Below are 27,319 nucleotides of genomic sequence, written 5' to 3'. Positions count from 1 at the left end.
ATATATCAGCGGCCAATATATTATTAATTTGTTTTGGTTTATTTGCTTGCGGCTGAGAATCTCTGACTGCTTGCAGCGACTTTCCTTCAGGCAGAGACTCGGACAGCCGCAAGCAACAGTGTGTGTGCGTACACATAACGTGTCTGTGTGAGTGTGAGCAGGTAAGAGCCAAACTAAAGCTGATGTCGCTCTGTGTGGATTTCAACATCTCTGCACCTTGTTACGTTGTTTTGGGTCTGGTTTTATTTATTTATTTTATCACTTTATCTAGGCTATTAGTACTGAAACTGCGTCACGATGTGTGAGAGAGATCTGTCTTTTTTGTGAGAGTGAGTCTTTGGGTTTGGTGTTAATCCATCTTGAACTTTTGTCCAGTACATTGCCTCAAGCATTACAAATATCATTGCTTATTCTTTGAGTTGGTGGTTCTCGATACGCTTAACTATATGTGTTTCTGAAACCCACAGCGTTTGTGCTACAGAATGAAATCACGTTGTTTGTTGAAGAGAGGTTTTATATTACTTTTTAAAGTGACTCGTGATATTTACTCAGCAAGCCATATATAGGGACCAGAATATCATCAAAACTGGGGCTATTTTTTTTTTTACTTGTGTCAGTGAGTAAACAAGTGAAACAAGCTTTGTACTTGTCACTTTCTGTGATTTTAGATTATTGTTTTGATGAGAAGCTTGCTGAAGTTTAGAAACTGTCTTATAATCAGTTATCATATTATAATAATTGTTTTCCCCTTGTCATTTCTTCCTTAGATTGGCTTGATGACATTGACGCTCTTCCCCATCCGCCTCTTCATCGCTGCGTTCATGATGCTGTTGGCCTGGCCATTTGCCTTCATCGCTACCATTGGCCGCTCCGAGTTGGCAGTGGAGCATCAGTGCTTATGGAGAAAGTAATCCATCTTTGAATATACACTAAATAGTTAAGATGCACAAATGGTATTGCATTAGGGCTGAACGATATGGAGAAAAAAATATCTAATTGTGATTATTTTTGAAAAATATTGTAATTGTGCTTTTATTTTATTAACATGAAATGAAAAATAGTAAGTGGTCCCATTTGACCAAAACCAAGTCATGGGCAAACATGCTCAACTGCCAAAGATTATTGTAAGAGGGTGTTCACACTTGAGACATCTTAAAAGAACCAAACTACATGTATTAAAAGTGAAACGTAGAAGACAAATTCACTTCGGAGTCACATCGTACCTGTACACTTTATTATAAGATCTCTTAATGATTAGTGGTCGACCGAAAAGGGTTTTTCAGTGGCTGATGCCGGTATCTAGAGAGCAGGATGGTCAATATAAATGAAAAAAAATATATATATTTTTTAATAATAATTACATGTCTAACAGCAAATCAGAAGCACGTGCAGACTTTTTATCTATTTAGATAAAACGCGATAAACATACAAGGTCATATCATGATATAAGTTTTATTTCAATTAATCATTCAGCCCTATATTACATGACTTTAATCTAATTAACACTATTGAACAAAGACATTGCATAGACTTTCATTCTTCTTTCAAAACATGCTACAATATTTATGGTTTGTGGTTGTATTTGAGTTCACATCCGCTATTTCTTAAATGAGGAAGTTGATGGGTTGGACTCATTTGCAACATATGAGTGATAGTTGTACATTTGTAAACATTTACAGTATCACAGCACTTGCTGAAGGCATGTGAGAAAACATATAATTTTTTAATCTAAACATGCATATATTTTTTTGGTGGCCTGAATAACTGGTCGACATACAGTGCATCCGGAAAGTGAAAGAATTTGTTTGAAATCTTTGAAAATTTATTAAAAATAAAAAAACGAAAAAATCACATGAACATAAGTATTCACAGCCTTTGCTCAAGACTTTGTTGAAGCACCTTTTTACTTTTGAAGGCACCAATTACAGCCTCAAGTCTTTTTGTGTATGATGCTACAAGCTTGGCACACCTATTTTTGGCCAGTTTCTCCCATTCTTTGCAGGACCTCTCAAGCTCCATCAGGTTGGATGGGGAGCGTCGATGGACAGCCATTTTAAGATCTCTCCAGAGATGTTCAATCGGGTTTAAGTCTGGGCTCTGGCTGGGCCACACAAGGACATTCACAGTGTTGTCTCGTAGCCACTCCTTTGTTATCTTGGCTGTGTGCTTAGGGTCGTTGTACTGTTGGAAGATGAACCTTCGCCCCAGTCTGAGGTCCAGAGTGCTCTGGAGCAGGTTTTAATCAAGGATGTCTCTGTACATTGCTACATTCATCTTTCCCTTGATCCTGACTAGTCTCCCAGTTCCTACTGCTGAAAAACATCCCCACAGCATGATGCTGCCACCAACATGCTTCACTGTAGGATGGTATTGGCCAGGTGATGAGCATTACCTGGTTATCTCCAGACATGACACTTGCCATTCAGGCCAAAGAGTTCAATCTTTACTTCATCAGACCAGAGAATTTTTGTTTCTCATGGTCTAAGAGTCCTTCAGGTGCCTTTTAGCAAATTCCAGGTGGGCTGTCATGTGCCTTTTACTGAGAAGTTGCTTCCATCTGGCCACTCTACCATACAGGCCTGATTGGTGGAGTGCTGCAGAGATGGTTGTTCTTCTGGAAGGTTCTCCTCTCTCCACAGAGAAATGCTGGAACTTCCATTTACAGATGATGGAGGCCACTGTGCTCATTGGGACCTTCAATGCTGCAGAAATTTTTCTGTACCCTTCCCCAGATCTGTGCCTCGATACAATCCTGTCTCGGAGGTCTACAGACAATTACTTGTATTTCATGGCTTGGTTTGTGCTCTGACATGCACTGTTAAATTTGGGACCTTATATAGACAGGTGTGTGCCTTTCCAAATCATGTCCAATCAACTGAATTCACCACAGGTGGACTCCAATCAAGTTGTAGATACGTCTCAAGGATGATCAGTGGAAACAGGATCCACCTGAGCTCAATTTTGAGTGTCATGGCAAAGGCTGTGAATACTTATGTACATGTGATTTTTTTTTTATTTTTATTTTTTTTTTTATAAATTTGCAAAGATTTCAATCAAACTTCTTTCACGTTGTCATTATGGGGTATTATTTGTAGAATTTTGAGGAACATAATTTAATCAATTTTGGAATAAGGCTGTAACATAACAAAATGTGAAAGTGAAGCGCCGTGAATACTTTCCGGATGCACTGTATTGGTCTTAGCGAAGCATTAAATAATTAGGCTCCTTTCAGGTTTACCTGACCCCCAGGGATGTTTTACATAAGACACAAGACATTTTTGCATTTAAAAACAAGACGAAGCACAAATGATTGGAACAAAATACAGATGTCTAAATCTAAAGATGCAACATTTCCAAAGGGGGTTTGTAAACTGTCTAACAGCTCAAGTGCAGCTCGCTGTCAGCACGTTAATTAAAGGAATGGTTCACCCAAAAATTATAGTTGTCTCATATACTCACCATTATGCCATCTCCTTTCTGCGGAACACATATTAAGATATTCTGAAGGAGGAATTCATTTTTTTCTGTGCTATGTTTGGGGTCCAACCAACTTATATTAGTGTGTGTGTGTGTAATATATAAATAATATATATATATATATATATATATATATATATATATATATATATATATATATATATATATATATATATATATATATATATATATATATTAGTAGACATTAACTTATATAGACTATATAATAGCATGTAACACAATAATACTATAATAATCATGAAGGAAAATTGCAACACACACATAGATGCTAGAGAAACGACAAACACAGAAGAGGATCTTCATGTGCAAGCACAATTTCTGAAGCTACACTGAATTATTATGAGTACACATGAAAATTTACCTGATGTCCCAGTGTTCGCTGCATGTACAGTACCTTTGCTTTGTACAGTAAATATGGGAATGATCATTTAAAAATACAGTGAACCTGAGAGTTACGTTCACGATGCATCTAAAACATGAACTGTTCTGTGGAAATAAAGCGAGCTAAACTCGGATATCATTAGCTTCGACGGCTTTTATTTCATCTGTTCTTAAAAATACAATCGGGTGTGTTTCTTTAAGTGCGATTCTGTGTGTCTGAAGGCATTTCTTGTAATATGTCACTTTGGGGTATCTTTACAGTTCACCCTCCACACTGGAGGGCAGATGACCAAATTATTATTAATTATTGCTAAATTGCTAATTTCATACACTGGGTTCAGACTCCAGTGGATCAGTCCATGTCTTCTGAAGTGATAAGATCGGTTTTGGGTGAGAAACAAACCAAAATGTAGCCTAACTTCCTAACTTTTTTCACTTTAAACCTTGATATCTGCAGTCTCATTGGTGCAGTTATGATTTGAAGCTTGATTACGCTTCATGCTTGATCCAAATGGATCACATCATTAAACATGGATTTAACCAGTCAAGTCTTTTTGGAGCTTGAAAGTGTTGGACCCCATTGACTTGCATTGTAAAGACAAAAGCACCTCATAACTCTATCAAAATATCTTCGGTTGAACCATTCCTTTAAAGCACCACTGCTAAAAAATGCAAGCAAAAATCACTATTCGACTAGTTGGTTAATGGACAACAAGGCATCTACTGTATGTTGACCCATCACTTTCATTGAAGCAAAGCTTTTTTACCTGTTAATATGTTAAAAGCAATTAAAACTACTCTCATTATTCTTATAGAATTTGTTAGAGGTGAGTTGGGTGATTCAGCTGGCTGTCAATGATTACAGTATGTAGTGAGATGTGACTCACACTAGATAAATGACAGTCACACTAATCTGACAACACGAGTCTTAATGACGCACACTCGTGCTGTTGCCTTTGTAATGGCTATTTCAAGATCCCATTAGGAAACTGCCTGTATTTCCAGCCTCAAATTAAACACTTTACAAAGATGTAAATTAAGCCCAGTAATGTTAATAACTAGTAATAACCTTGCATGACCCCTAATTAATGCAATAATTGCCTTCTATTCAGATGTCAAATTGGAAAGCCACTTTCCAGTTTGCCCAACTTCCCAATCAGAACTCTAGCAAAGAACCCGATACCAAGTGAAAAAAGTGTAAACTGGGTCCAATGCACCATGTGATCCTGACTATTTCCAAAAATGGTTGGGACACGTGTGATTACATCTCATTTGTATTGTAAACACATATGCATTCTGATGTGTGTGCACAAGACTTCACAGAAAATTTTCGGCATGTCTGGCATCAACATGCAATGACACAAGTACATACTAAGTGATTTAACCACAAACCATACTATTGTTCACATGAACTGAATGGGCACAAGTGCGGCACCTCTCTGCTTGTGAGGTTAGAAGACAACTTTCACACTGAACAACCTAAGGTCTACATTAAAACTCTCTGAATGTAACCCTAGAATGTAACTCGATCTCTCTAACCCAAGCTTCTTCTGTAGGGTAGTGGACCTGGTGCTAAAGACCATCATGCGGGTCATGTGGTTTGCAGGCGGGTTTCACTGGATCAGCATTAAAGGCAGACAGGCTCTGCCAGCGGAGGCGCCCATCCTCACCCTCGCCCCACACTCCTCATATTTTGACGCCATGCCCGTCACCATGACGATGGCATCCATTGTGATGAAAGCTGAGAGCAAAGACATCCCTGTCTGGGGAAGTAAGTATTCCATTCTTGGCTTGATTTGTTGTTTTATTTCATTGGTCATATAATGTATCACATCATTTCATATCATAAGGAATCTCATTTCCCTTGGTCTTTTGAGATTAACTAGTTCATTGTACTATGAAAGCATACTACAACCTCCCCGGAAAAGACATTTGAAATTAAGCTGCAAAAAGGTCTCAAATTCCATAACTTATTGACACAAGTCAGATGAGTACTTGAACACGTGACCGCCAGTGTCAGAAATGAACTTTCCCATTAAGGGCAATATTTGCCTCATGGATTTGATTTTCAGGGGCATTATTTACATTTATGAGGGCTACAGCTGGGTATTGATACAGATGTCCTGATTCGATTCCAATTCACAAGCTCTGGATTTGATTTTGATTCAATATCGATTCATCGAGTATATTTCAGTTATAATGTCCCTTTTGCTTATATATGAAAGACATTGACATAGGGGAGACCACACCATTTGTTAAGTTAAATCAAAAACAGTTTATTTAAACATTAAATTATACGATGACATAATTTAAATCAATAAATACATAAAGTCAGTAAATGAGAAACAAAAGGAAACTAATCCAAAGTGTAGTGCAAATCAGTTAAATGTAGACTATGTGTAATGCAAACAAACAAAAAGGAGTAGGATGGTGTTGCCGCCGTAGCCATGCCGAGACGCACAGCCTTGAGCCTCCTAGAGACCTCTAAGCAACTGGCAGGAGAGGTTTTTAAACAGTCCCGTCCATCAGCTGCTGCCAGATGGACCGAAAACAAACAGCTCCCCCTTCAGACTGGGGGGAGAGAAACGGCCCAAACATTATTCGGTAATTGGTGGAGTGAGCACACCCAGCACGGCAAAGCCGGGCGTGACATCACTCCCCCTCACAAAACAGAGACCCGTATGGGACTCTGTAAAACTACATTCTACTCATTACACCATTTACCATAATCAATACTAAAAAACAAACCCAATACCACAAAACCCTCCGTGACAAACGGTGCATAATCCGTTATAACAGATACAGAAAATTCAAGCTCATCACATTGTACATTACTCAAACCTTTATCAACTGACGCTGTACATTGTGGACGATTCAATGTCTTTTCTGGAATTTTCTTATCTTTTCTCCCTGAGCACACACCAGGAACAGATGAGGTGCAGAGACTAACTTTTCCTCCATCAACCTTCCCACGATTTCGCTCCAATAACACCGGGCAATTTCTTTTCCAATGATTTTTCCCAAAACAGTAATTACAGTCTGTTTTAAGATCGAAATCCGATGGTTTACCACTTGTTGAATTTGAAAACACAGATGTGTCCGTATTAACACTACTATAGCGACGTTCTTTGTAATTCATGTTAGGACGCTGACAAAAATCACGAGCTGGAGTTTTGTGGATGAGAGAAAAATTATCAGCAAGAACAGCGGCATCTGCTGCTGTTTTCACGTGATGTTCGCTAATATAAGTAGCTATGCGATCAGGCAAAGTGTTCTTAAGTTGTTCTAATATCATAAGATCACACAACTCATCAAAAGAATCAACCCCTTCAGCTGTAAGCCAACGATGAAAAAAACTGGTTAATTCACCAGCCCATTCAGCGTAAGTCTGCTTGTCTGACTTTTTCCGTGATTGAAAACGCTGTCTATAAGCCTCGGGAATTACCTCATAACACTTTAACACAGCTGTCTTAACGCATCGATAGACCCTCTTTTCAGAAGACGGTAAAGCCACAAATGCCTTCTGAGCACGGCCAATTAACGTAGTTTGTAACAATACAGTTTTATCCTCATCAATCCATTTTTGCTCAGTAGCAATATTCTCAAATAAAGAAAAAAACACATCTGGATCGTGCTCATTAAATTTAGGCAGGAACCTGATCATACCCGCCAGGCCAGACTGCTGCGATTTGTCAAGTTTGCCTTCAGCTACTAACTGCAGTCTAGTACGCTCAATCTCACGCCCCTGCTCTAAACTTTGAAGCCTTTCCCATTCCAGCTCACGGTCCTTGTCTTTCTGTGCAGCTTCTAACCTTTTACGGTCCATTTCATTATCAAGCCTTCTTTGAACCAAGTCGTCATCTAATTTTTTCCTTGCCAATTCTTGTTCTAATTCCAATGTCTTTTGTTTCACTAGTAAATCATGTTGTAGTTTTAACATTTCGACTTGTTGTTCAAATGTTAATACACTGGATTTTTGCTGTGGATCTACAAACAACCTCGGAGAGTGGGCTCACTATCTAAAGTGCGCTCACTATCGGAGTCCGACGGTCCCTGACTACAGCGCTCCTTCAATTTCTCGTCGGGTAAAACATCCTTGTTAATTAAACACGCACGAATGAAGTCAAGCAGCTCATGCTTCTTAGCTCCCCTCGGCAATGTTACATCAATTTTATAGTGCTTGGCCACACTATGCAATTGTTTAATATTCAACGCTGCAAGCAAAACCACTGAAGGAGCAACCAAAAACTCCTCAAGTCTACTCATTATTACAACTTAAATTACAAGTCACCCATCAACAATCAAACCAGGCTATAGTCTAAACACCCAATAACATTACATCTAACCAAATCAACAAAACCTAGATCTATACCTCAACGTCTTTTGGGTTACTAAATTCCAACCACACAAATTAAATCGGGCGAAGTGGAATGTAGCTCTTATTACAGGACAACTACGGAGTTTTCCCCCTAAACATTTACCCCCCTACTAATCTAACCTATCTTCACACTAAGTCCAAGAACAAGGCTAATTTACTCACCAATACCGATGGAATCGTACTGTCCCGACCGAAGTCAATTCAGCCGGTGCTCCACGGCGGTGCCCTCGTTCAGACTTCAGTGACCAGCAACCTAAACCCACAACGCCTAAGCGCACTAATTGGGGATAAAACAGACTCCGTAACATGCCATGCACATTAGTAGACCTACAAACACACTTCTCCACTCAGCAAATACCTCTGGTTGGAAAAAAATCGCTCTAATCTGCGCAAACTACTCCCAAAAATGTCTCTTTCACAACCCAAAGGACTAACTTTAGCGATCAAAATACTAAACTGCTAACGTAACATTCAATTCATCAACTAAACACCTGATGCGGAACTCCCCAACAAACAAACACAACCCGTGTGAGCTGATTAGACTACTAGGCTACTATCAGTTAATCACCGTTACGTTTCATTCACAAAATGTGAACCAATGACGTAGCACTACCCACGCAACCCAGCCTACACAATATTGCGAATTAATAGTAGTCTACTCACAATTCGGGATCCAAAGGCTGGACGAGCCCCCATATGTCATGACTACCTGGCTCACAGTAGCAATGACATAGGGGAGACCACACCATTTGTTCAGTTAAATCAAAAACAGTTTATTTAAACATTAAATTATACAATGACGTAATTTAAATCAATAAATACATAAAGTCAGTAAATGAGAAACAAAAGGAAACTAATCCAAAGTGTAGTGCAAATCAGTTAAATGTAGACTATGTGTAATGCAAACAAACAAAAAGGAGTAGGATGGTGTTGCCGCCATAGCCATGCCGAGACGCACAGCCTAGAGTCTCCTAGAGACCTCTAAGCAACTGGCAGGAGAGGTTTTTAAACAGTCCCGCCCATCAGCTGCTGCCAGATGGACCGAAAACAAACAGCTCCCCCTTCAGACTGGGGGGAGAGAAACGGCCCAAACATTATTCGGTAATTGGTGGAGTGAGCACAGCCAGCACGGCAAAGCCAGGCGTGACACTTCTTACAATAAGTTGCTCGTATTTTTGCCCATTCCTCCAGAAGGAACTGGAGTAACTGAATCAGGTTTGTAGGCCTACTTGCTTGTGCATGCTTTTTCACTTCTGCCTACAAATTTTTCAGATGAGGTCAGGACATTGTGATGGCCACTCCAATACCTTGACTTTGTTTTCCTTAAGCCATTTTGCCACGACTTTGGAGGTATGCTTGGGCTTATTGTCCATATGGAAGACCCATTTGTGACTGAGCTTTAACTTCCTGGCTGATGTCTTGATATGTTGCTCAAATATTTCCTCATACATTTCCTTCCTCATGATGCCATCTATTTTGTGAAGTGCACCAGTCCCTTCTGCAGCAAAGCACCCCCACAACATGATGCTGTCACCCCCATGCTTCACGGTTGGGATGGTGTTCTTCGGCTTGCAAGCCTCACCCTTTTTCCTCCAAAGAGAACAATGGTCATTATGGCCAAACAGATCCATTTTTGTTTCATATGACCAGAAGACATTTCTCCAAAATTAAGATCTTTGTCCCCATGTGCACTTGCAAACTGTAGTCTGGATTTTTTTATGGCGGTGGTGGTATGGTATTTTACTGTGGATATAGATATTTGTCTACCCATTTCCTCCAGCATCTTCACAAGCTCCCTGTTGTTCTAGGAATGATTTACACTGTTCATACTAAACCACGTTCATCTCTTGGAGACCGAATGTGTCTCCTTCCTGAGCTGTATGATGGATGCCTGGTCTCATGGTGTATATACTTGCATACTATTGTTTGTACAGATGAATGTGGTACCTTTTGGTTTTGGAAATTGCTCCCAAGGATGAACCAGATTTGTGGAGATTCAAAAAATATTTCTGAGGTCTTGGCTGATTTCTATTGATTTTTCATGATATCAAGCAAGAGGCGATGGTAGGTGGAATTGTAATTATAGTCAATTAAAAGTAAAACATTCTGTCTGTAAACAGTTGTTGGAAAAATGACTTGTCATGCACAAAGTAGATGTCCTAAAAACTTGCCAAATGTATAGTTTGCTAATAGTGCTGCACGATTAATGACATCGCAATTGCAATGTCAGCCTGTGCGATTATATGACGACAAATGCTGCTGTTTTATTAAACAAATAAGTGCATGTGTGGACATGACAGCCCATTCTCTCTGAGAGGGGTTTGCCCATTTTCTACACGGCTAATAAAAAGATGACCAGTCAGTCTCAGTTTAGGTAGTGGAACGTGTGGTCATGTGAGTTTCCAGTGTTCAGCGTGGAAATCGGGTGAAAATGGATGCCGAGCAGACCGACACTGAACTGGTGGTCAGAAAAAATAACACAGATCACAGCTTTGCAATATATCTTTATTTTATCCTTAATTAAAATGCATATAATACAGGATCGTGCCATGTAAATAAACACAAACTCCAAAACTGTTGTTCTCTGTGTGGTCAGAGCCGCTTCAACCAGTCGCAGAAGAGACCGGGAGGGATTTAAAGTTCCGCCGGCTGATGTGCACACTAACACGAGACACTCGTCTCTCACCCCCACCGTCTGCAGCTTGCAATGTGTTGCATCATTGATGAGATCATCATAAGATCAATCTTATGTGAAAAATAACATTAAAATTACAACAAAAAGTGTGTGTGTGTGTGTGTGTGTGTGTGTGTGTGTGTATGTGTATTTTTATACACAACAACAACAATGGTTTGAGTGAACCACACTTTTATATCCAGTTTGCACAAAGTACATGTTTATATGTTCTTATTTATTGTTCTATTTTATTTAGGTGTAATATTTAGAAAATATCAAGTTTGTTGTAATACAAAATATGTATTACAAATATTATACAAAATAATTTTGTAAAAATATTTTAATTTGGAAACAATATGCATTTATAGATGTTGTTGCTAGTTAGTATGTTTGAGTTGAAAAATACACATTTCAGCATTATCCATAATCTATTTGTGCATTTTCCTTGATAAACAAGCAAGTTGACTCATGATACCATTTGTTTATTATATCTCAATATTAACCTCAATAATCGCAATATGACATTTTCCCCAAATCGTGCAGCCTTATTTGCTAATATTAAATCTGTTGCGTGGTTAAAAAATTAGTGTATGTAAACTTCTGACTTCAACTACATGCATATCTTTGTCACTTTTTCATTTATTGCCTCATGAAACATGGAATGTGAGAAATGGCATGTCGTTACTTACAGATAATCCCGAATTAAAACCAGACCCAAAAACAACATATGGAGCAGAGATGTTGAAATAATCCACACAGAGCAACATGAGCTTTGCTTTCATTCATACAAACACGTTTTGTGTGCGCTCACGCACTGTTGCTTGCAGCTGTCCGAGTCCCTGCTTGAAGGAAAGACGTTGCATGTAGTCAGAGATTCTCAGCCGCAAGCAAATAAACCTAATGAAATTCTCTGCAAAAATATAGAGGTAATTCCATTATCTGCAGGATATTAATATTTTGATTTTACAGGGTAATGGCTAATAATACATTGTCCACCGATATACAGTGCATCCGGAAAGTATTCACAGCGCTTAAATTTTTCCACATTTTGTTGTTACTGCCTTATTCCAAAATGGATTCCATTCAAGATTTTCCCAAAAATTCTACAAGCAATACCCCATAATGACAATGTGAAAGAAGTTTGTTTGAAATCTTTGCTAATTTATTAAAAATGAAAAACGAATAAATCACATAAGTATTCACCACCTTTGCCATGACGCACAAAATTGAGCTCAGGTGCATCGTATTTCCACTTATCATCCTTGAGATGTTTCTACAATTTGATTGGAGTCCACTTGTGGTAAATTCAGTTGATTGGACATGATTTGGAAAGGCACACACCTGTCTATATAAGGTCCCACATTTAATAGTGCATGTCAGAGCACAAACCAAACCATGAAATACAAGTAATTGTCTGCAGACCTCCGAGACAGGATTGTATCGAGGCACAGATCTGGGGAAGGGTACAGAAAAAATTCTGCAGCATTGAAGGCCCCAATGAGCACAGTGGCCTCCATCATCTGTAAATGGAAGAAGTTTGGAACCACCAGGACTCTTCCTAGAGCTGGCCAGGAGGCCAAACTGAGTGATCGGGTTAGAAGGGCCTTCGTCAGGGAGGTGACCAAGAACCCGATGGTCACTCTGACAGAGCTCCAGCATTTCTCTGTGGAGAGAGGAGAAACTTCCAGAAGAACAACCATCTCTGCAGTACTACACCAATCAGGCCTGTATGGTAGAGTGGCTAGATGGAAGCCACTTCTCAGTAAAAGGCACATGACAGCCTGCCTGGAGTTTGCTAAAAGGCACCTGAAGGACTCTCAGACCATGAGAAACAAAAATCTCTGGTCTGATGAAACAAAAATTGAACTCTTTGGCCTGAATGGCAAGTGTCATGTCTGGAGGAAACCAGGCACCGCTCATTACCTGGCCAATACCATCCCTACAGTGAAGCATGGTGGTGGCAGCATCATGCTGTGGGGAAGTTTTTCAGCAGTAGGAACTGGGAGACTAGTCAGGATCAAGGGAAAGATGAATGCAGCAATGTACAGAGACATCCTTGATTAAAACCTGCTCCAGAGCACTCTGGACCTCAGACTGGGGCGAAGGTTCATCTTCCAACAGGACAACTACCCTAAGCACACAGCCAAGATAACAAAGGTGTGGCTACGAGACAACTCTGTGAATGTCCTTGAGTGGCCTAGCCATAACCCAGACTTAAACCCGATTGAACATCTCTGGAGAGATCTGAAAATGGCTGAGCACCGATGCTCCCCATCCAACCTGATGAAGCTTGAGAGGTCCTGCAAAGAAGAATGGGAGAAACTGCCTAAAAATAGGTGTGCCAAGCTTGTTGCATCTTACACAAAAAGACTTGAGGCTGTAATTGGTGCCAAAGGTGCTTCAACAAAGTATTGAGCAAAGGCTACTACTAAATAAATTTGCAAAGATTTCAAACAAACTTTTTATGTTGTCATTATGGGATATTGTTTGTAAAATTTTGAAAAACTATGATTTATAGTATGATTTATAAATTTAAAAACTAAATTTAATCAATTTTGTAATAAGGCTGTAACATAACAAAATGTGGAAAAAGTGAAGCATGTACATTGATTTGCTAAAACCGGTACTGTCTCTTTAACATACCCTGCGTTTCTGTAAAGAGCATCTGTAAATGCGCACATGTTAATGAAAGAATGGCTTTGTCTTATTTGTGCCTTGCATGATTGGAAATAAATGTTTATTTATTTACATTTTTTGATCAGCAACTGACTTAAGAGAACAGAAAAGATATTAAAAGAGACATTATTCAATGACAAATGGGCTGTGTAGATCTTGTCTTTGGGCCCGCATTACACAGAACAGAAGATCTGTTTCTGAGATAACATTTTTTCTTGAGTGCGTGGTTCAATCATCTCCAAACTAAAATGGGCCGAAGAACCACCTCCTCCAGAACGAGGAAATAATGGCTGTAAATCTCTCTTGTGGTTTAGCGAGGAGACTGTGAATCTCTGTGCGCAATGAAGGCACATCCTGTGGTCGGACCACAGATTACAAATCGGCGGTGAAGTGAGGTGGCTGGTGTTCAAACTGAATCGAAACAACCAGTTCTGACACACCCGTGGGGACCTGCCACGCATTCGTGTAGCAGACAGCAGGCTTATTAATTCATCTGAAATGACCTCTAGCGCGTTCTTTGTGAGAAGATTGTGTATTTCGGCTCTTAAAACAGTTGCGTCTTCAGACGGAACCGTGGAAGATTGAACACCTGTTGAAATGTGGCGGCCAACTAGCACATTGGATCGTATCACCATATTCGATCATTTTGGGCACACAGTCGGAAATGCCCATAAGGGCTCGCCACTTGTCCGCGTAATGGGACAGGGGCCTGGTTTGTTCATTATATGATATAATGTGCCACTCACCAATGGGAAGCGTTTGTGCATAATGTGTGGGCTTTGAAGTGGGAAAGATCTTTATTTGAAAAAGTGTGAGCATCAGCCGGTGTATCAAATAGAGCGTCTTATTCTGCGTCACGCATTTCCGTGAGGGTCAGCCAGATATGATGATCCAAAACCACCAGATTGCTCATTGACTTGTCAATAGCCTGTGCTGTGACTTTCATTTTTCGCAGCTTTAAGTCCGTTGCGGTGCGGAGCTCTTTGAATGTATCTGGATTGTAGCCTTGCTCAACCATGTGCTTGAGGAGCTTAGCTTGGAAAATTTGGAGCACTGCCGTCACGTGGAGTGCTGAACCAGCTTTGCCCGCCATTGAGTATGCTTTTCCAGCCAGTGTGGACGTCAGTCGACATGGCTTGGAAGGATGAATGTGGTGTGATTTCCATGCCCTGCTACTTGCCAGGCTGAGATGTGCCACTATCATCTCTTCCACAGGGGTTAGTTGGGCATAACCTTTGTCTTCCCTGTGGCCCACTTTAGTGAGAAGAATGGAATCGCTGTGTGAGCGAGCTGAATAGGGTGTGTGCTAGGAATTTGTCAGTTCTTCACAAACACACCAAGAAGAATGGGGCAGATCTGCGGAACACTGTAGCTTGACGTCATCCGGACTGAAAGAATCATTCATCAAGGCGAGATTTTTCAGGTTCCTCTGGAGGTGACCACTCAAGACCAAGCTCTTTGACTGCCCTTGAAAGGACACGAAGCATCTCCTTGTCAGTTCACGCTCCTCGTCCTTGCTGGGGGAATGTCCTACATTGACGACTCGCCAGATGCAGCGAGAGACATATCATCTCCAACGTCAGAACCGCTGATTGTGACGAGGCCGTGGGCTCCTGCAGAGGGCCAAAGCTCGTGACGCCCATACTGTATCAGCAAAGAGGCAGTATATGGAGATTGAGGTGCGTGAGGTGCATATGCCGGCATGAGGTCCAGCTCAAATTCATGCTGCTCGACCTTGCGGCACTACCGTGCCTCCTCATCTGATCCCTCGGGAATCACAGAGGTGGTTGTGAGGGCGCAGGAGGCTGAATGGTCCCTCAGAAGGAGGGTGATTTGTGAGCAAAGCATCTTGAGACTCATGCACTCACAGTGAGGGCAGTCTGTCTCTATGAGAGCTGTCTCTGCGTGGGTGCGTCCCAGACAGTGAACGCAGCTCTCATGCTGATCTGACAGCGGGATGTGTCCCTCGCATAAAGAAACACTTACAGAACGGTATCTTTAAAAATACTTTTCTAGTTTTATATAATGTAGTCAGGACATTACTGATGTAAAAAAAGAAAAAACAGCACCATCACTATTTGAAAAAAGGCTTTTTTTTGTTTCACAAAAGCATTTGTCTTAAGATGGTTATTTATATCTTCAGCTTTAGTGTGTCCGTAGGAAATATAAATGTTAGACTCCCAAACATTACATATACAAATAGAAAAGATTAGAATAGAAGAACAAGGAGCCCTGCAAGAGATGTCATGGCACCCACAAAGACCCCCACTTAACATTGTGTCAGTCTGAGATTACATGAAGAGACAGAAGTAATTGAGACAGCTTAAATAGAAGAACTTTGGTGAATTCTCCAACAAGCTTGGAACAGCCTATCTGCCGACAAACAAGAAAAATGTCCAGGTGTACCTAGGAGAATTGGTGCTGTTTTAAAGGCAAAGGTGGTCACACCGAATGTTGATTTTAGCTTTTTATGTTTACTGGACTTAGTATAACATTAAGTGATAAATGAAAAATATTGATTTAATTATTTATGAAGACATCCTCACTATGCAAAATTTTTCACATGTGCCTAAAATTTTTGCACAGCACTGTATATACACAGAATCAATATTTAACCCGCACTATTACCCCTCCCAATCCCCAACGCCACCTTTGCCCTCAACAACATTCCAGTGGTCATTCATGATTATATATATGCACAAAATGAGGCTGTGCGCTCCTACTGAGGGCCGAAGCTTGTGACGCCCATACTGCATCAGCAAAGAGGCAGTATATGGAGATTGAGGTGCTTGCGGGGCGTGTGCCGGAATGAGGTCCACCTCAAATTCATCCTGCTCGACCTCACTGCCCTACCATGCCTCCTCACGTGATCCCTCGGGAGTCACAGTGGCGGGTGCGAGGTCGCAGGAGTCTGAATTGTCCCTCAGAATGAGGGCAATTTGTGAGCAAAGCATCTTGAGACTCATGCCGTCACAGTGAGGGCAGTCTGTCTCTGCGTGTCCACATCCCAGACAGTGAATGCAGCTCTCATGCTGATCTGACGGCGGGATTTGTCCCTCGCATAAGAAACACTTAAGGAATGACATCTTTAAAAAGACTTCTAGTTTTATATGGTAAAGTCAGGACATTACCGATGTAAAAAAAAACAAAAAAAAAACAGCACCATCACTGTGCAAAAAAAAATAAATGCTAAAATGCTTATTTGGAACTAGAAAATCACTTAAATTAAGCTTAACATTGTGTTTGTTTTTGAGTTGCCACAATATGCAGTAGACTGGCATGTCTTAAGGTCAATATTAGGTCAAAAATGGCAAAAAAGAAACCACTTTCTCTTGAAACTCATCAGTCAATCATTGTTTTGAGGAATGCAGGCTATACAATGCTTGAAATTGCCAAAAATCTTAATATTTCATACAAAGGTGTACACTACAGTCTTAAAGGACAAAGGACAACTGGCTCTAACAAGGACGGAAAGAGATGTAGAATGCCAGATGTACAACGAAGCAAGAGGATATTACGTCAGAGTCTCTAGTTTGAGAAATAGACGCCTCACATGTCCACAGCTGACAGCTTCATTGAATTCTACCCACTCAACACCAGTTTCATGTACAACAGTAAAGAGAAGTCTCAGGGGTTCAGGCCTAATGGGAAGAATTGCAAAGAAAAAGCCATGTTTGAAACAGGAAAAACAAAAAGAAAAGGTTAGAGTGGGCAAAGAATCAGACATTGGACAACAGATAATTGGAAAAGAGTGTTATGGATCTTAACCCCATTGAGTTTTGTGGGATCAGCTAGACTGTAAGGTGCATGAGAAGTGCCCGAAAAGACAGCCTCAACTATGCAAGCGCTACAGGAAGTGTGTGGTGAAATGTCACCTGAGTATCTGGACAAACTGACAGCTAGAATTATTTATTTTATTTATTGTAGAATGGTTTCAACTAGGTCTGATAGAAGGACACTCCCCATAGCATCAGCTTCCTGACACAATGTCAAGTGTAATGAGTCGTAAGAGAACACTACAATAGGTATTTATTTAGGATTTATTTCTGCTGGTCTGGTCAGGCCAGTATTTCAGATTTTACCATCCGTGCCATATTTTTTATTATTTATGTTATTCAATGACTGATATAATTTAATTAATGCACTTGCTGAAAAACTATAGCATACGATGAAAACAATACCTCATGTGTTTTCAACTAGTCAACTTGGAAATATTTCCACGATGACAAGTTAATATTTTGTGGTCTCAATTTGCAATAATAATGTCCAATCTATTGCAAAAATCAATTGTTTATAGGGTGTAAAAACAAATGAGCATGATAAAAAAAGATAAGACATGGTTGACAGTACAGCACTAGCCCTATAGGGCAAGTGACAGTTCCGTCAGCAGCCCAACCTTATCGTTGAGACCCTGTAATAGTTTTTTTTTTTTTTTTTTTTTTCTTCATGCATGCATCATTATCACTGTGTTATCATCATGGCTGTTTAAGTTTATTGACTTGTCTGTTTTCTCCTTGTGAAAATGCTACCATTTTTAAAACCGCTGTTGTAAAATGAATCAACGCTGACCTGTGCTCCACTTATTGTAATAGTGCGACCATCTCATCTGTTTGGTTTTTAAATTGTTAGTCGGCAGGCCAGCTGTCTAATGACATTTGAGGACCATGTGGAGCTCAGCAGACAAATAGAGAAAGAATTGAGCCGACACTGATGGATTGCATTAGTAATGCACCGTTGCAGGCTGCATAATCACTGCTACACAGGTGTCTTTCTCTTCTAAAATGCATCCAATTTTGCCACAATTATTGCATTATACTCACTCGCTGCTAGGTACTATGGGGAAAGAGACATATAGGAAGGCAATTCTACATATTTCTTTTTGAATTTAAAAAACTGTGCTAAATAAATAGTGGATTAGTCTGGTTGACAAGCAGCATGTGTTTACATGACGGCCTAGCACTAAAAGAGTGATTGATGAAGTGCTAGTTTAAATTTTGCTAGTTTTAATTTTGAAGTACTGTATGTTGACTGCTATATACAGCTTACAGAAAGATGCTGAGCTTCTGCTAGTCTCAACCTCAGATGGCACTCTGGACTGTCTGATGCATATTGTGTTTAAGCTGGCTAAAATTGGCTTGTCCAATCTGATTGACTGGCCTCTGAGTAACTTTCAGGATTTCACTGCGCACTGGTTAATATCCGTCCACAAGGATACAAAGTTGCACAAGTTCCCAGGCTTCTGCAGTTAACAAGGAACAAGTTGTTGGAATCATTGGCCATAGTTTGTGAAGTTTGCATTGAATCTTTAAAAGAAATGCAATATAATTTTTTTAGGCAGCACACTGGATTTAAAGGGATCTTTTTCTTTTACTATTTTGTGCTTTATTGTCATTCATTAATACACAGACGTAATAATTGATGTATGTCCATATGAAATCATAGACTGTCCCCTCAAAATCCAAACACAAGTGGTCAAAGAGGCGACCAGGTGTAACAGTGATGCGTCTCGCTTGTACACTTGTGATCGGATCACACAACGCATTAATACCAGGTGAACACGGGCCTCATTCAGGGACGAATGGTCATTTAGTTGATACACCCAATCAGTGATCAGTCTTGTTGTGTGTGTGTGTGCATGATGGAAAACAAGACTGTGAGTCATAGGGTGCCGACTGCAAGTCCCGTAGTGTGCGTTTGGCTTTAGCAAGCAGTGATGATCATTTCCACCCGTTGGATGTCGGAAACAATGCAAGGTGGACACATGCATTCTAAACTATTTGAATATTAATTTGGGTAAATAAATGAGGACTGTGTCTGTTGTAAGAGCTACACTTCCTGCTGCCAGGTGGTGGCGCTATGACCTTGACCCAAAATAGTCACATCCATGTGATTAGGCCCCAAGACTAAACATACTTTTCAATTTTTATCTTAATCACAAATTGCACACAGAAGATATGAGACCCCTCCTGTTTCCCATTTTTCGTCATTAATTTAAGACTAAACATACTTTTCAATTTTTATCTTAATCACAAATTGCACACAGAAGATATGAGACCCCTCCTGTTTCCCATTTTTCGTCATTAATTTATTGCCTCGCCATGGCAACACCATTCTAAATATGGTGATAGTCTCATGAATCCCCTTGGAGGAGTATTTAAAAGTTTAGTGACTGCAATATTAAAAAATTCCAAAAAGCCCAACTTCCTGTTGGGCGGAGATAATAACTATAATTATGACAGTTGTCTGGCTTGATGAGAACTATATATGTACCAATTTTGGTGACTGCGAGTTAGGGCTGCACAATAAATTGAAAACGAATCGCAATTACGGCTGCCACGATAATGTAATTGTGAATACTGATGATTACAGCGTTCAATTTATGTCTGCTGCCATTGTATCAATTTTTTCAATTTACAACGTGTTTATGCAGCGGTTGAGTATTCTAACCAATAACTAACATATCCATTGAAAACTGAAAAGGCAATGGCCAATCAGAGCAACTTAGATTAGTCCTCCGTCCTATCTGTGATGACAACTGATCCTAATGCGCAAGTTTTAAAGCATCTAAATGCACAGATGCTTCCATGATGTTCTAACTCTGTTCGCGTGGCACACGGCAATGAATACTGAAGAAACATCACCTGACACTTGAAAAGAAGCACTGGCTTTGAATGTAGCGTCAATACTCTGCAAATGAGCAACACAACAAAACTAAAACGATCCCATTCTAATCGAGGCACGGACATGGTGTAAATAATTGGTTTATTATGCTGATTTGACAGCTATGTTTTAATGAGAGCATTCTATTTAAAATAGAGCAGATGAAACGCAAGAAGACGTCCTGTTAGAACTGGACAGATTGACAAACTCAATTGAAAAATGTATTGCTGTCTACAGTAGGCTTTCTATCATGTCTGTCAAATCAATTTTTTGAATGCAAAAGAAAAAAAGTATTTGACTGCTTGGTTTTTTTGTTTTGTTTTTTGCTCCCTTCAACTTAAGCTAGTTGGCTAAATATATAATTTCACACCCTGTTGCTAGTGTAATTTTGTGGTACCATTGATTTCAAATAATTGCATGCTCATACTGTGCATTCAGAGTATGTGCGGTAAATAAAAAATCGAGCTATACACATTTAGTGCTCGAGCACTCTTCTGATGACGAAATATGCACCACGTGTCCTGAAATTTGCATCATGCGTTTAATTGCCATAGTCCAAAATATCCCTGTTTTTAGATGAAGCACATACTAACATGAAGTTCCCAAGCACTTTATCCAAAGCAAACTGGAGCATTGGATCTGTCCAGGCAATTACACCAAACACAAGACAAAGCTAGTTAGTGCATGCTAATTTTGGTGAAGGTTCTCCACAGAAGGTGTTAAGTCCCTGATCAGTCAGGGAAGCGTTGGGCTGCACACTGCAGTTTAATCCCTGCATAGTGGACAACTACATCTATCTCCACTCTCCCACTCAGCAGTGACCTGTCTTCATCTAAATCATCAGCCTCTCCTCCATACACCACCAGAGCATTGAGGGCTGTGCTGATGGATCATACCCCAGGGACGGTGACTCATTCCAGCCTGCAGCACAAGCTCTCGTTCCCTATGGCTCTGGTGCACAGTGATTGGATGTTCAGTATAGCATGGTTTGATGGACAGGTGGAACTGAAGGATGCACAGAGCATGAAGTGCGATGAGTTTCAGCAGCAACTGTAGGGAAGTGAAGGAGGAAGTTTCTTTATTGTGACACTCTGAAGTGTCAAACTAACTGTTAAGTAGAGAGAGAGAGAGCTTGAATTTGTTTCCATAGTAGCTTTTATTTTCCTCCAATGTGTCATTAAATCAGCTCCTGCAATCAAGCAGCTCATTAATGTCTTGATACTAAAAATAACTCCCCTTTAGTAAACCTTGTTTGCATACCCATGACAGCAGAGCACATGGATGTTCACAACTTTGAGTACTGTGCTTCAAATTACTCATGTCTTATGGGAGTCCTAATGCACCCGCATCCCATATAATAAAATCAATGAATAATTAAGGAAATTAAAAGGAAAACTTACATTAACACTTTACAATAAGGTTCCATTAGTTAACATGAACTAACAATGAACAATATTTTTTACAGCATTTATTAATCTTTGTTCATCTTAATTTCAACATATAGAGATACATTAACTAACATTGGTTAATGGACTATGAACTGACATGAACTAACAATAAACAATTGTATTTTTATTAACTGAGATGAATAAATATTGTTTTTTAAATATATTGTTCATGATAATTAATGTTAATGAATGCAACCTTTTTGTAAAGTGTTACCAAACATACATATGAATTGTACTATTAAATTGCACAATCATTTAAAAGTCAATAATGAGAATGTGTGAAGTGGTTGGATCTGCCACTGCTTTTAATAATACTTCCCTACTTTTAACAATAATATCAAATGGCTATGGGTTTGTTAACAACTACCTCTCTATAGAGCTGTTCATAACACTTTATTTCTGATGTTTTTAAAGAGAAACAACAAGTAGCATGTAAACAAGTTAAAACACAGATTTCTGTACATATTTAAAGAAACAGTTAGTCAAAAATTTGTAATTCTCTAATTTACTCCACCATGTTTTTCCGAACCCTTATGACTTCCGTGAAACACAAAAAAGTGCATTTTCAAAAAGTTTTGGACTTAGGATGGGTATTGATACAGATTTCTCCGATTTGAATTTGATTTGGATTCACAAGCTCTTGAGCTCTTGATTTGTTTAGATTTTTGATACAATTTGATTCAACTCTGATTCTTTTGGGTACATTTGAATTATAATGTCTATTTACTGTAGCCTATTTAGCTTTACATATAAAATAAAGAAATATTGTTAAAATTTAAAATATTTGCCCAAACTCTGCCATTCAGTAGCTGTTTATTTTACAGACATAATCAACACAAAAGTAAACTTTTTAAAGTAAAAGTAAAAAATGGATCTTGGGATTTTAAAGGTGCATTCGGTCATTTGTTTTATTGTTAAAAAGGTTTATCTCCTAAATACATTGTAATTTTGCAATATATGTAGGAAATCATAAGTACTCACATAAATATGAAGACTGCAGTCATATCAGTAATCATATAAATGCTGTTTTATTCTACATGGAGAGGGTTGGGGGCTGCCATGTTGGGATCACATGACCAGCCGAATACTACTCCCTTAATCTCAGTAACCATCCTGTTATTTGACACTTATTGTGTTAATTTTATACAATTAAAGTAATCATGCTGACTGTGAATCCTACATTTCTACAGTGGCATCTGAAACTGAAAACTATTAAATTGATGCTACATCCAAGCCGCTAAGTGTCAGTTTAAGTCCAAGAAGACACAAAGACAAAAGTTACTGAGTGCACCTTTAAGAAACAGTATTTGAAGTTCAAATGAAGATCGCGATTAATAAGAAAATCAATATTTTTGCCCAGTCCTGGTCTTAACGGGGTTTATTTGCCATATAATGAAAGTAAATACTCTGTCTCTCATACTTGGAAAAAGGCCAAAAAATATAAAACCACAGTAAAAGTAATCAGTATGAGTCATGCACTGTATTCCAAGTCTTCTGAAGCGATATGATCACTTTGTGCAATGAACAGCATAAAATGTAAGTTATTCATTCTCAAATCAAATCATTAATCAAGCGCTGTAATCTAATATTGCGGCCACGTCGATGGCATCAAACCTTGTTTATCATATCTGGTGTATAAAGGAGTTTGGACATATTGACCATATTTTGATTCCAGTATTTGTTTTATTATTTGTTGCTTTATTAATTAGTCATTTTGATTACTTTTAGTGCTTTATGTATTTATTTATTTTAAGATCTTTATAGACCACTATTCACTTTCATTATATGGCAGATTTTAAAAATGTCTTATTTGTGTTCAACGGAATAGTCATATGGTTTGGAACAACATGAGGGTGAGTTAATAATGACATAACTAGTCCTTTCAATTCTGGAAATTAACCAGCTTTCTGACTGCTTAAAGCAAGGTGACTTATGTTATTATCTTCATTACAAAAATATCTGGGAGATCCCAAATTTTTTTCATATCTTCATATCCTTCAGCTCTGATCAAATACATCCGACCAGTGTTTGTGTCACGGTCGGACCAGGACTCCAGACGGAAGACCGTGGAGGAGATCAAGAGAAGAGCTCATTCAGGAGGAGAGTGGCCTCAGGTACAATACAGTCACACATACGGACTATAAAACAGCCTTTGACTGAATGATTTGAATGTGTCTTTGTACATGCATCACATGTTTATCAATATTCCCATAGTTTCATGAAGTCTGCAGTCTTGACTGTAAAACAAGCACTTTTTCTTAGAACTCAAAGAGTATGAGCTCATTCCTTTCTAAACGATTCCTCATGTGGACCAGTTTTTTTGTTTTTTTTCCCCTCCTTCCCTAGGGTGATTTGTCATGTCAGTCCTTTGTTTAACAGCATTATTCAAGTTTTTACACTCTGTGAACAGATTAAACTCATTAGCCTGATATCTCTCTGCTTTCTAGATAATGATATTCCCAGAGGGAACGTGCACCAATAGATCCTGTCTGATTACATTCAAACCAGGTTTGTATGTCTTTATACACTTGCTGCTTAATATACCAAAGTACATGTTTTCAAAATTGTCTAGTTGGTCTTAAGGAAGCCTTTTATAATTAGGCTAGTTCAGGGTCACAGAAGAGATGAGCTTTTAAGGAATACATGGATGCTAAGGACTTTTATTGTACAAAGCTATCCTAGTTTTCACAGACATATGGGAGACCTACAGATATGCATAATAATGGTAGCATTGCGCACAGCGGATGATCTGAAGTCTGACTGTAATTGACTTAAAATTTATTGGTGAAGGCAGAACATTTGTTATAAAAGTATTTATATATGTCTATATATATATTAGACATATATATTGTTTTATATATTATTTTGTTTTAGAGAAATAAGTTTTTTTTTAATGTGATATATATATATAAAACGTATTTCTCTAAAACAAAATAATTTGTGCATTAAGGAATAAAATGAAGTGTGTCTGTTTAAAATGCCTAAAAATGTTTTTTTTTTTTGTTGTTTTTTTTTTAAAGGAGCGTTCATTCCTGGTGTACCTGTACAGCCTGTAGTAATTCGCTACCCCAACCAACTGGTGAGACATTTGCATTCTTGTAAAATTTGAGTCGGGAAATGTTCAAGGGATAGTTCACATAAAAATCGATGCATGATTTTAACTCACCGTTATATTGTTCCAAACCCACATGATTGCATGCAGGACACAAAATGAGATTTGTTTGCTGGTTATTGTACAATGGCAGTGGATAGTGATAGTGGAAGTTACTTTAAAGCTTTAAAATGTTTCAGAAATAGTCCATGTGAATCGTATGTCATATTCTTAGTCTTCTGAAGGCATACAAAAGTTTTTGGTGAGTAACAACCTGGAATTTGTTATTTTTCAGTAAAAATCTTGACTTCAGCCATTGCCACAAGAAGCAAAACAAAAGTCAAGATTTTGGCACTTTTTTTTTGTTTTGTTTTTTTGCTTTGCTTTAAAGTGGTTCACTATAAACTGCCATTGATTTGAAATCGGGGAACAGGACACCCTTCAAACTTTTTGATTTTGGAATGACATATGAGTGAGAAAGTGATGACATAACTTTCTGTAACACTTTTTATGTAATATGTACAGTGGTGGCCAAAAGTGTGGAATAATGTACAGATTTTGCTCTTATGGAAAGAAGTTTTTAAAGTGTTTTCTCCTGCTCATGTAATACAGTGAGCACTGGGATGAGTCTTTTCAGTGTGAGAGTGAATTTGCACAGGGTTTACAGATGATCGTACTATATTAAACTGTATGTAATGCTGAATATAATGTAGAATAATGCTAAGGGTCTTGATATTTGAAAGTCCTCCTGATAATTCGACGTAATGTCCAAGTTCACTAGTAAATTTATGCTATGGCAAACATTATAAGCCATACAATTTTTTTTAAAAGAATAGTTTATAAACATGTAATCAGTGAAAATACTATTTTAAAAACTATAATATTAAAGTACTTTAATGTATGTAATCGGTGTGTACAAGCATATGTATCTAACATAATTACTGGTATGTATTTTTCAGCTGGGCAGAATTATTAACATTTCTATTCTCGTGTCACTTTTACCCTCTGCTGGGCTGATTTGTTTTTTTTTTTTGTCCCACTCCATGCCCTTTGGATCATTTTACTCTTTAATGATGAGAATTTTTCTGCAAGTTTTACAAATAAAGGAACTGTTTCTAATAATAATAATAAATAATCCAAACGTAACATTTCAGGGTTTGTTCAAACTTTTGTGAGTATAGAATCATGAATTCAGTAATGTAAATCAAACCAAATCCTTAAGCCCTTTATCATATAGTTTAAAAAAAAAAATACTTATGTTTTAATAAAATACAGGAAATAAAACTTCAGTTTTTAGTTTTGTATAAATAATCGAAGATTAATTGATTATCAAAATAATAGTTAATAACTTGAAAAATTTCTATTACAATTAGATTTTTTTATTTTTTCTTAAACTACTTCAAAGAGTTCTCATCAAAAAATCCTCCACGTGCAGCGATGACCGCTTTGCAGATCCTTTTCATTCTAGCTGTCAGTTTGTCCAGATCCTCATGTGACAGTTCACCCCACACTTCCTGTAGCACTTGCCATAGATGTGTCTGTCTTGTCAGGCACTTCTCACGCACCTTACAGTCTAGATGATCCCACAAAAGCTCAGTGGGGTTAAGATCCATAACACTCTTTTCCAATTATCTGTTGTCCAATGTCTGTTTCTTTGCCCACTCTAACCTTTTCTTTTTGTTTTTCCTGTTTCAAACATGGCTTTTTCTTTGCAATGCTTCCCATAAGGCTTGAGAGTCTTCTCTTTACTGTTGTACATGAAACTGGTGTTGAGCGGGTAGAATTCAATGAAGCTGTCAGCTGAGGACATGTGAGGCGTCTATTTCTCAAACTAGAGACTCTTGTTTAGTTGCACATCTGGCCTTCCACATCTCTTTCTGTCCTTGTTAGTGCATCCTTTGAAGACTGTAGTGTACACCTTCAAATGAAATCTTTTTCAATTTCAAGCATTGTATAGCCTTCATTCCTCAAATATGATTGACTGATGAGTTTGTAGAGAAATCGGTTTCTTTTTTGCCATTTTTGTTTTATGTAATATTGGCCTTGAGATATGCCAGTCGATTGCATACTGTGGCAAATCAAAAACAAACACAAAGACAATGTTAAGCTTCATTTAACGAACCAAATAGCTTTCAACTGTGTTTGATATAATGGCAATGAAATGGCGTTGGAGTGATGGTTGCTGGAAATGGGGCCTGTCTAGATTTTATCAAAAATTATATTACTTTTTTCAAATAATAATGGTGCTGTTATTTACATCAGTAATGTTCTGACTATACATTATGATCAGTTGAATGTCACTTTGGTGAATTAAATTACCAATTTCCTCCTGAAACCACAAAATCTGTACATTTATTCTAAACTTTTGGCTGTGTGTGTGTATATATATATATATATATATATATATATATATATATATATATACTATATATATACATATATCATATATACACACACACACACACACACACACAGAGTATCTCACAAAAGTGAGTACTCCCCTTACATTTTTT

The 27,319-nt window shown here is 38.4% G+C and overlaps 1 protein-coding gene across 1 annotated transcript in view; it reads left to right on the top strand.

Annotated features, from left to right (window-relative positions):
• LOC127655451 (lysophosphatidylcholine acyltransferase 1-like) overlaps positions 1 to 27,319 on the top strand; it is a 74,716-nt gene that overhangs the window by 20,871 nt on the left and 26,526 nt on the right. Inside the window, exons 2-6 of the mRNA XM_052143279.1 lie at positions 768 to 907; positions 5,436 to 5,650; positions 23,717 to 23,829; positions 24,163 to 24,223; positions 24,736 to 24,794. Coding sequence (XP_051999239.1) covers positions 768 to 907; positions 5,436 to 5,650; positions 23,717 to 23,829; positions 24,163 to 24,223; positions 24,736 to 24,794 — 588 coding nt within the window. The remainder of the gene's footprint in view (positions 1 to 767; positions 908 to 5,435; positions 5,651 to 23,716; positions 23,830 to 24,162; positions 24,224 to 24,735; positions 24,795 to 27,319) is intronic.

This window comes from Xyrauchen texanus, chromosome 15 (assembly GCF_025860055.1).
Source record: "Xyrauchen texanus isolate HMW12.3.18 chromosome 15, RBS_HiC_50CHRs, whole genome shotgun sequence".
NCBI classification, from domain to species: domain Eukaryota; kingdom Metazoa; phylum Chordata; class Actinopteri; order Cypriniformes; family Catostomidae; genus Xyrauchen; species Xyrauchen texanus.
This window is presented reverse-complemented; position numbering and strand designations above follow the sequence as displayed.